General features: G+C 39.6%; 2 protein-coding genes across 2 annotated transcripts; one reads left to right on the top strand and one right to left on the bottom strand.

The window, feature by feature from the left end:
- Nucleotides 1-544: 544 nt before the first annotated feature.
- On the bottom strand, nucleotides 545-2,985 carry nup62l (nucleoporin 62 like). Its single transcript, XM_053328556.1, has 2 exons — nucleotides 1,105-2,985; nucleotides 545-996 (listed from the first exon to the last, which is right to left on the bottom strand). The coding sequence occupies exons 1-2, from the start codon at nucleotides 2,707-2,709 to the stop codon at nucleotides 838-840; spliced, it is 1,764 nt and encodes a 587-aa protein (XP_053184531.1). The 5' UTR covers nucleotides 2,710-2,985; the 3' UTR covers nucleotides 545-837.
- A 902-nt stretch (nucleotides 2,986-3,887) lies between these two features.
- pdk1 (pyruvate dehydrogenase kinase, isozyme 1) lies at nucleotides 3,888-10,129 on the top strand. The gene is made up of 11 exons (XM_053328557.1): nucleotides 3,888-4,289; nucleotides 4,802-4,943; nucleotides 5,028-5,099; nucleotides 5,197-5,381; nucleotides 5,806-5,901; nucleotides 6,019-6,096; nucleotides 6,243-6,319; nucleotides 6,475-6,573; nucleotides 6,805-6,915; nucleotides 8,175-8,288; nucleotides 8,405-10,129. The coding sequence occupies exons 1-11, from the start codon at nucleotides 4,181-4,183 to the stop codon at nucleotides 8,543-8,545; spliced, it is 1,224 nt and encodes a 407-aa protein (XP_053184532.1). The 5' UTR covers nucleotides 3,888-4,180; the 3' UTR covers nucleotides 8,546-10,129.
- Nucleotides 10,130-10,781: the final 652 nt, after the last annotated feature.

The raw sequence follows: 10,781 nt of genomic DNA, 5'->3' as shown, positions 1-10,781 counted from the left end.
TTACAGATTGAATAGTGAGTGTCTTGTTAAATGATAAATGTAATTAAAAACTGCCTAAAAACTGAGTGTTGTTGAATTTCATTGCCATTAGTAAATCCTGAATAAAAGTAGGGCTGCAATGAATTATTTTACCAACTATTCATTATTTTAGCTATTTTTTGATTGTTTGATCTAGAAAATGTCAAAATACTGAAACATTTTCAGTCAGTACAATCAAAACCAAAAGATATTCTGTTTACTGTCATAAAACCAAGAAATGTAGAAGAACGTCACAACTGAAACTGGAACAAGAAAATGTTGCTAGAAGAATAAAAAGACAAGATTAATTATCAAAATGTATTTACTGTCAAATAATTAGCTGTTTCAGCTCTATTTAAAGTAAAAATGGTTTCTATCTGCATGTATCTCCTTTATAACAGACAGATAATTGAATATTAAGCTTGAATATAAAATAAGTGACTGCCTTTGAGTAAAACAATGCCACTGAAATAAGTTGTGGTGGTTCATTTGTTGCTTTATGAATCCATAAAACACAGCCTTAATCCAAAGATTTATTTAATCATACTATTTAGAACAAGCATTCACAAGAGAACAGGTTATCAGTTTCACAACTGTATATAAAAACAATTGCATTGAAAAATATTCATTTTTATGCAGCCCAAACAACCTGAAACAGCTGAGGGGAAAAGCAGGTTTTAACAGGAATTGTGATGAATGCTTTGGTTGTACATTCATATAATATTGACCCCTAAAAAGACATCCCTGTTAATGACTACTGACAAAAAAATGTCAAAATTAGCATTCAGTGAATATACATGTCAGCATGTTTATCGCAGATTAGTCAAATGTTAAACGAAAGGTTTTCTCCTGCTCCTTGCGCTGGTTATCACACAGTTTGGACACTTCCTCCACTCGTCTCTGCAGAAGGACTGAATTCTGATCAACCCACTGAAGTGAATCCATGTGGGCATTGAGGATTTTGCAGATCTGCTGAAGCTGAAAAGAAAAAGAAGAAACACAGGTGTTAAAATTTAAATCGTGAAAATAAATGCTGAAGGAACAAACTTTGCAAAGCAGGTTTTACTAATATTTGTCTCATCTTACTGGGTCACTGGTGTCTGCTGGACCGCTGGATGTGTTCAGGTGCTCAATGATCTCCTTCAGGTCCTGTGACATCCTCTTAAGCTGGGCGTCCACATTCTCAGCGAGCTTGTACGTTCTTTCACGCTCCTCATCGGCGTTCTGCATGTAGATGGTTCCACTCTGCTCCTTCACAGACTCCTCAAGTGGGCAGAGCAAGTCCTCCAGTTCTTTCTGTTGGGACAGGATGAAATCCAGCTCCTGGTTTAACCTCCTCTGGTCCAGCTTCACCTTCTCCATCTCTTTATGCAGCGCTGTTATCTTCTCTCCATTCTCCACCAGCATACGGTCCCAGGCGTTCACCTGAGTCGCTTGCTGTAGGAAATGTCTCTCTTGATCCTCAAGCTCAAGACTCCACTTGTTAATGAGACCCTCTAGCTGGGCATAGGTCATTACTGGAGGAGCAGTGGTTGTAGTGATCGTCGAGGCTGCAGAAAGTGTTGTGGTAGTTGTGCCGGATGCAGGTTTGAGCCCCAATGAAAAGCTGGTAGCAGCGCCTGTTGTGGCAGCTGCCGTTGAGGCTGGAATAGATGTGGCAATGGTGGTGGCTGCCCCCAGAGGTTTGAGCATAAAAGCCAGACCTCCAGTGGCTGCTGTGCTTGTTGCAGCAGCAGCAGCGGCAGCAGCAGCGGCAGCTGCAGCTGCAACTGGGGTTGCTGTTGAAGTTGCAGCAGCACCCAATGTAAAGCCTGTGGCTGGTGCTGTGGCAGCAGCAGGAGCAGCAGGAGCTGCAGAGATAGGAGCAGCAAAGAGTGAGGGACCTGAAGGTGGGGCTGCCTGGGTTGATGCAGGGGGCGCTGGGGTTAATGAGGGCTTAATCCCAAAAGTAAATCCTCCACCCTGTCCTGTTGCAGCTGCAGCGGTGGGAGCTGCCTGGGCCTGGGCTTGGGCCTGGGGCTGGGGCTGGATACCCAGGGTGAGGTTGGAGGGTGCTGTGTTGCCAAAGGAGAAACCTCCACCTGTGGGAGCAGCAGTGGCTGCAGCTGAAGTCGGCTGGACCTTGGCGGATCCAAAACTGAACGCTCCAAATGAGAAACCTGATGAAGCTGCTGCTGCTGCTGTTGTTGCTGCCGCTGCTGCTGCAGCAGCAGCTGCTGCTGCTGTCGCTGCTGGGACTGCTGCTGCTGCTGGTGGTTGCATCTGAGCTTGAGTGGCATTGCCAAAGCTGAAGCCCCCTCCTGCAGGAGCGGCCCCGGTGGTTGGCCCTGCCAAACTCTGGCCCAGGGTGAACCCTGACCCTGCCGCTGGTGCTGCTGTGGAGCCTAATGTCAGCGCTGCTGGTGCTGCTGCGGTGGTTTGAGGAGCTGAACCTAGCCCAAATGTGGTGGCGGGGGTTCCAAAGGACAGGCCTCCACCGGCTGCAGTGCTCTTTGCTGGGGTGCCAAAGCTAAATCCGCCGGTAGGATTGGTATTGGCCGCGATCGCTGTCCCGAAAGTGAAGCCCCCTCCGGAGGGTGCAGGTGTGGAGCCCGTCAGATTAAAGCCGGGTGCAGGAGCTGCGGCGGTGGTCTTTTGAGCTCCGAAGGTAAAGCCCGAGGGGGCTTGCCCAAAGTTAAATCCGCCACTCATTTTCGTTTCCCAGATTGAGCTGTTACCGACTAACGTTAACAGCTAACCTACAAAATGGTCACTTCCTAGCTGTGTTGTAGCTTTTGGCGGGTCACAAATGCCAGCCGGTTCAACTGAAACTATCGGAACAAACTTTTGTCCTCCGGTGGCGCTCGACACGGTTACGGATAATAAAGTCAGTCACAGGTTTAGTTAACGTTACCTTGAACGTGACGGTAACAGAAAACTAACACATCCTTCGTAGAAACGTGGCCGGGAGCCTCGATACTTCTTTGGTCAGGCGTCTGTGTAGCTCACTAAAGGAAATGACGGCAGTGAGGACCTATAGATTGTTTGTGCCCTGAGTTTTGTCTGTCAGCCACACTCGCACAAAAGTCCCGCCTCTATTAATATGATTGGCAGGTCCAATCACCAACCACGTCTCCCTTCCAAACCCAAACTTAAATTTCATTGGTTCAGCTCGTTGCCTGAGAAACAGACTCCAGGGAGAAATGGCGCAGGACACCCTCATCAAAGAGTACCTGGTTACTGAGAGAAGCATTCTCCAACGGCTGTTAAACGTCAAAAGGACATTGATAAATAACGGACTGCTTGATATTAGTATTTTATATAGTTTAAAATTGTTTGATACACTGATAACGATATCAAGTAACAACAGTTTTAAACGGAATGTAACCAGACTAGGCTAAAGAAAGCAAACTGTAAAACAAATGATCACAATCACAGAATATAAAATAATATATATTTAATAACATACTAATACTGGGAAGTTGTAATAGTTATTTACGATCTTAACGAGTAGATTATTACTCATGAATGTTATTTATTGTACATAGCTTCTCTTACAGACTATATGTTTTTCTTGAATCAAAAATTACATGAAAATAAATACACAATTTAACCATAATAGCCTTAAAACATTTGAAACGCCATTATGCTTTCTTTTTTTAAACTGTACTTGTTTTATGTCATATAACCTATCATTGTTCACAGATTAACATTATTGTTATAACGAAAATAAACAAAGTGGAATGATACTAACAGTCATTTTTTACCTAGGACGGCTTAGACATGACCAACTCTTCTCCCCTGATTGGTTAGCGATTGTTGTCTTTGCCATCCTAGGCAAAATAAATATCGCTGACGGGTTGTATCTTGATGTCATCGTGATTCTTTGGAGGACTAGCTGCAAGAGTTACCGGACAGGCTTCTCGACATGTTGACATTTGTGCCTATATGGGTTGAGCAGTTGAAATAAGACCATCCAACAGACATATTTTACAGAACTACTACGACTATGGATGTACACATTTCTCCAAACCACCTGATATCAGGATGTTAATTCTTGCAGCGTCTCTGCGAGCTGCTGAAGTTAGCATTAGAGCTAATGTCAACACAGATTAGGACGTTCAATCACATTTAATAATTACCGTCACCGTCACCAGCAGCCAGCAGAGGAGGACCAGCTACAATGAGGATTTTAAGGTTACTGAGGAGCAGCGTGTCCATAGGAAAGGACATAGACTATTACTCTAAATTCTCACCCTCCCCTCTTTCAATGAAGCAATTTCTGGATTTTGGTAAGAAGTCACACACACACACACACACACACACACACACACACACACACACACACACACACACTTAGACAGGGACATTAGATAGACTTAAATTTATCTCCTGACTTTCTGGAGTCTTGTGCTAACCATAACTGTTATTTGCCTAACCCTTACTCCAACCATAACCACTGACCCAAAAACACAATTACAATTGGGGACACAGCTTTAATCCCCTGTAAAACCTTGGTAGACATGTTTTTAGTTAAAAGGGTTACTTTCAACTAAAGTCACTACTCTGACAGTGAGTAAAGACAGTTTGCTCACCTGGATTTTTATTTTAGTTTATTACATTATCCATCACATCTGTTGCAGTACAGCTTCATATTTAGATCATCTTTGGAGTACTGTCTGTGACTAAAACATTTTAATTTCCTTTTGTGTTTAATTATCTATCTATCTATCTATCTATCTATCTATCTATCTATCTATCTATCTATCTAAGATCAACAGATTTCTTATATTATTCCCTCCAGGTTCAGAAAATGCATGTGAGAAAACGTCATTCGCCTTCCTCAGACAGGAGTTACCTGTGCGGTTGGCAAACATCATGAAAGAGATCAATTTGTTGCCGGACAACCTGCTCAGGACTCCATCAGTCCGTCTGGTCCAGAGCTGGTATGCAGGTTTTGTTCTCTTCTTTTTTTGCAGACCAGCCTGAATATACAGTAGACAGTAATGTGTTGTTTTCTTCATGTGCAGGTATATGCAAAGTCTTGAGGAGATTCTTGAGTTCAGGGACAGAAATGCAAATGATGAGAAAGTCACATATGAGTAAGTTAAATGAATCATACAGAACATTGTTTTATTTCTTCTATTTAAGTCAAAAAAGCTTATCAAATCTAGCCCTCATGATATGTCATTGTTGTAGCTTCACAGACGCGGTGATAAAAATCAGAAATCGGCACAATGATGTCATTCCAACTATGGCTCAGGGAGTTGTGGAGTACAAAGAGGCTTACGGCACAGACCCGGTCGTCAGCCAAAACCTTCAGTATTTTTTGGATCGTTTCTACATGAGCAGGATATCCATAAGGATGTTGCTCAACCAGCACAGTGAGTACATTTACTTCCTCTTAATACAATACAACTTTTTTTAATCAGTCATATTGTCTCAGCCAACCAGGAACACATCACCACACCTGAAGTCATTGTCTGGCTTTCATTTTTGAGATTAACTTGTAATAATGTGTCTACACCCTCTCTATGAATGAGTGAGTTGTTCATTCAAGCATAAGACAAGATAAAACAAGATTTACACTGTAGTCAGAACCAAAAATATTATTTTGCTTGTGAAAAATATATCCTACAGAAACTACACAGCTGATCTTTTGGATTCAGTTCATTCAGTGGGTTAAAAAATAAATAAATAAATAAATATATATATATATGTATATATATATATATATATATATATAAATAGTGGGTCTAAATCAAACTTTAATAAAAAAATAACAGATCCCTGTCTGTTTTATTCAAGCTCTCCTCTTTGGTGGGAAGGTGAAGGTGAATCCGGCACATCCCAAACAGATTGGCAGTATTGATCCACACTGTCGTGTCAGTGACGTGATCAGAGGTAAGGATGTCTTCTGGATGAACAGTTTTATGAGCAACTTGCTGTGACTCATCAGATATGCTGTCGGTCAAGTATTCACATGCTCTCTCCTGAAAACAAACTCTCTCTTACCTGTAGATGCCTACGAAAATGCAAGAAACCTTTGTGACAGGTATTACATGAACTCACCTGAGCTGATACTGGATGAATTCAACGGTAATTTATTTGGAGTTTTGTCAGCAAAAATATTTGGTGACATGTACACTCTCTAAATTTAATGTTGAACTAATAAATACAGATTAGTTGTTTGATTCAAACATATCTGATCAGTCTGATCTTTCATTATCTGTTTGTCCCAGCAGTTAAAGAGGCAGAAAAGCACATCTCGATGGTCTATGTCCCCTCTCATTTGTATCATATGGTGTTTGAACTTTTTAAGGTAGGATTTGCTTTTCCATCTCTTCCCTTAAAACATGTTCTGAAGTTGTTTGAACAGCTGGTGTGCATGCTGCAGTCATTTTACTCTTTCACACGGTGTCTTTTTCCTTTGTTCAACATTATGGAAAAACTCTTGTGTGCTTTATGTTTGTGTAGAATGCCATGCGAGCCACCATGGAGTTGTATGGTGATTCCATGGAGTATCCTGCCATCCATGCACAGGTCGCTCTGGGAACTGAAGATCTGACTGTCAAGGTAGAGCTGCACTGATTCAGCTTGGTCTGATCTGCTGAATTTATGACTGATTTACTCTTTATTCTCTTTAAACTCCTGCCAAGTTGTAAGCTGAAGTATAAAACATTAAAGCAACATGTTTGGGAATAAAAATCTGGTTTTTGATTTGTATGCATGGCTCATGGCAATCAACTGGATTCTTGAAAATGAAATAATTGGATAAGTACAGTGTTGATATGATGTTGACTGCAGGTGAGCGATCGTGGAGGAGGTGTGCCGCTGCGTAAGATTGACAGGCTGTTCACCTACACCTACTCCACCGCTCCTCGACCGAGCATCGACGGGTCACGTGCTGCTCCTCTGGTTAGTAATACTGATATGAAGTTAACAAGTTAACTTTTCCCACTTTGCTCTTGGCAATCAAGTTTGCTAAATCAAAGTCTTTAATACTATACTGCTTCAAACACAACAGACTGTAGGTATGATTGTATTAATCGTATTAACCCACGTTAACTAGGATACAGGATCTTTGTCCTGGAGCATTTTGTCATTTGTGAGCTTGTGTTACGCAAATCTTACATTGTCAGCTGACTTGTAAACCCACTGGTGGTGATTTAAGAGAAAATGACATCCTTGGCTGTTGAACTGGGCACTTCTACTTTCTAAAGCTGATAAAACTTAGGCACAACATATGTGTATTTACATTATATTCTTTGACAGTAATTCAGTATTACTGATTATTAATTTTTGTAGGAAACAAACTGTTATATATATATATATATATAACTTTATGTTATCATTTTACAAAATTCTGTTTTTCTGTCCAAATTGATTCAAAGTAAATTGTGACTGAAAAAATAGAAGAATAAATTTAATTTAATTTAATTTATAAATGTATTTTAATAAATACATTTTTTGTTTTAAATTTGAGCATCTGTGGAGTTTTTAGTGAACTAGTGATGCAGGAAATTAGGATTCCTGAATGTGGTTCACTGTTTCAAAGCATTTCATACACCCGAAACAGCGACATCTGCTGGGCATTTGTTTGCATTGCACGGATGGATGGATTAGAGACCACGTTGGAGCACTTAGGAGTGTTCTCACTGCTTTTGTTTTTGTTCATTTCTTCAGTACAGTCAACATGATCAAATCTGAGAACAGTTTTATGCAGCTCTGTTTTTAGATATTGTGGCAGATTTTTGATGTTGTATTGAAACATCTTGCTTGGAGCGTAACATCACTATTCTGAACATAAATCTGATTATTTTCAGTGTGATTCTGCAAAGATCTGCTAAATGTATAAATATATATGTAAAATCTGTCTGAATCTGATCTGATCTGTAGACACTAATTTATCATTTCTAGCACTTTTAGGACTTTTTGTCCAAGTTAGCTTGAAAGTTGTTTTTTCACCTTGAATTGGTTTGACAAATAAGTCCAACTCATGTTCTACTTACTAGATAGTTTCAGAGCTCTTCTTCTTGTAAGATTTCTTCACTTCAGACTCTGCCGCCTTTACGTTTTTGCTTCATACCATAAAACTGTTAATTTGTTTTAGATTGTGATGATTATGTCTGGGATGTATTTTGGTTGGAGAAATTAACATATTATTTCTTTCACAGGCTGGTTACGGGTACGGCTTACCTATCTCACGACTTTATGCCCGCTACTTCCAAGGAGACCTGAAGCTGTACTCTCTGGAGGGTTACGGAACCGATGCCATCATCTACATTCGGGTAAATGAGTTTTAAATCAACAGAGTGTGTGTGTGTGTCTGTGTGTGTGTGTGTGTGTGTGTTTTAACAAGGAGCATGGATGTCTATTAAATGTTTTTCTCTCAATCACCCTTTAGGCACTTTCAACAGAGTCCATTGAGAGGCTGCCAGTGTACAACAAGTCAGCCTGGAAACATTACAAGACGATCCACGAGGCCGATGACTGGTGTGTCCCCAGCAAAGAGCCCAAGGATATGACCACATTTCGTAGTTTCTAGAGTCAAATGGCTGCGATACTGTAGCATAGTGAGCAGTGGTGTTTTCACAGCATGGTCGGTGGGCTGGTGTAAATGAGCGGTGTCTGTGCGTAATGGTTATTGATCAGTTCAGAACAAAATTTTTGTGCCATATATTTCATCTAGAACAATAATTTTGTTACCATAAACACTTTAAAGTGCAGGTGCCACCCCAGACCTGATGGTACTTACAACCATGATAATGAGATTTCCCAACCAGTGCTGGATTTTTTAGACTAAAAAATAATCCTGATATTAATAAATTGAGCAGTATTTATTCAGGTTATCTTAAAGTCTTAAAAGCATTTAATTCAGTTCTCTCATAAAAGCCTTCAGAAGGTATTAAAAACTCTCAAAGTTCTTGAATATTTTATTTTTATATATTTTAGTTTGACTGTTGTGAGAGCGGATAGTACTGCAGGAAGTTTTGTGGAGTCGTCATCACCGGAGCAAACACTGTCACTACTGCTCACTACAGTAGAAGTTCATCAACTCAACTTTAGCAAAAATGTTGAAATTAGTAATTGAATAATCAATCGAATGATTTTCTCTTTCTTGGGCCCAGGTGACATTAATTGATCAACTATATTTTATTGGCAAGAAGTGCAGACAAATGTGACATAAATATCAATAGATGTGACATTCACATGATGTACATCTATCTAGTGACATTCATGAATAATTGGTAAATGGCAAAATGGACTGCATTTATATAGCTCCTTTGTAGCATGGAAGAGTGGTTGGAAGCCTTCAGGAGCATTTCGATATCTTTCCCGAGGACATTTCGACATGCCGTGTGGAGGAGCCAAGGCTTGAACCACCAGTCTTCTAATTAGTGAACGATCCGCTTCACCTACAGAGCCACAGCTGCTCCTAATTGTAGGCCTAATTGTCCAGACTGGTTTTCCATCATTGTTACCAGCATGATCACGAAACAGGTTGAAATTGCATTATGTGTGCTTTTAAAAAGGCCTTTAAAATTCTTCAAATTTAATTTGATAAACACTCCAGAAACCCAGTTTTTTAATATATAAAAATCACAAAACCATCAAGGATTTCTTGAATAAGATGTATTGAGTGCTCTCTGTGATGGCAACTCTTTAAAAAAAAAAAATTACCTCAGACATCTCATGGCATTTCTGAAACTCTAGATTTCTTGTTATTTATTGGCTAACATATAAAAGAATATATATATGCTAAGCTAACATGCTGACAGGTAAAACGTTCTTAAGCAGAAGTTTTAACAAAGATCTCAAAACGTTTCACAGTCACAGTCAAATTGGAACTATCTGCATGGTGTGTTACAGTAGAGGTCCTTTAGGTCATTTCATCCTATAAGCTATAAACTGGTGTGTATAGTGTTCTCCTGCTTTTGGTTGATTATTTAGCTGCTTATATTTTGATGAAAGCAAAACTATCACCGTTATAGTTTGTGGGTAGTTCAGCTCTGTCTATCCCCTTGACTCAGTTAGTTCAATTAGATACTGCTTGTTTTTGGTCATTTGCTTTCAATAAAGGGCATTGCTTTTTCAGTTGGATGGCAGATACAAGCAACATGATTAAAAAAAAAAAAAAAATGAAAAAAAAAGTAATCTGTAAAGGTCAAGTTTGCACCTTTTACATGATGTATCTGAAGCATAAAAAAATGTAGGCTGATATGAAGACGCTGCAGTCTTGAAACAAGTTTTCTCATTAGCACTGTGTCACCTAAAAGAGTATAATACAGAATCTGGGTTGCTTTCATATTAGGGCTTATGTTAAATAGGCTGTGATTCATATATTTCATGTTAAAACTATAATAATAGTTTCAGAACATGAGGGTATTATGCTAAGTTAAAAATTACTATTTGAAGCAGACATATTCTTTTTGTTGTCACAACGATGAAATAAAGACGATCAAAGTCAACTTGTGTTCACAGATTTCTGCTGTTTGATACAGGAAAGTCCAAATCAGACACTCAGTGTTAATTTAAAATAGTAACAATGATGTTCAAGTTGAATCCTAAAACAATTCATCTGACATGAAAATAAAAATCATTGTTAATGTGGAAATTTTTCATATCCAGACTGATGCGTTGTTGAAAGGAAATGATGGTCTGCACCCCCCCCCCCCCTTCAGAGGACAAAAACAGCAGGAGAATCACCTCATGTTGATCTTTTGAGTGATTTATATTCAACAGGCTGACAAGTATGCTGACACATTGGGGCATGAAACATT

Source organism: Scomber japonicus, chromosome 11 (assembly GCF_027409825.1).
Source record: "Scomber japonicus isolate fScoJap1 chromosome 11, fScoJap1.pri, whole genome shotgun sequence".
NCBI lineage: Eukaryota > Metazoa > Chordata > Actinopteri > Scombriformes > Scombridae > Scomber > Scomber japonicus.
Note: the sequence above shows the minus strand (reverse complement) of the source record. Positions and strands in the feature narration are given on the sequence as shown.

Bases quoted from the DNA above. Each gene is read 5' to 3' on its own strand.
- pdk1 (XM_053328557.1), top strand. From the start codon at position 4,181: ATGAGGATTTTAAGGTTACTGAGGAGCAGCGTGTCCATAGGAAAGGAC. The intron at 4,944-5,027 runs GTATGCAGGTTT...CTTCATGTGCAG, and splicing joins GTCCGTCTGGTCCAGAGCTG to GTATATGCAAAGTCTTGAGG. The intron at 5,382-5,805 runs GTGAGTACATTT...GTTTTATTCAAG, and splicing joins GATGTTGCTCAACCAGCACA to CTCTCCTCTTTGGTGGGAAG.
- nup62l (XM_053328556.1), bottom strand. From the start codon at position 2,709: ATGAGTGGCGGATTTAACTTTGGGCAAGCCCCCTCGGGCTTTACCTTC. The intron at 997-1,104 runs GTAAGATGAGAC...TTTTCTTTTCAG, and splicing joins CAGCAGACACCAGTGACCCA to CTTCAGCAGATCTGCAAAAT.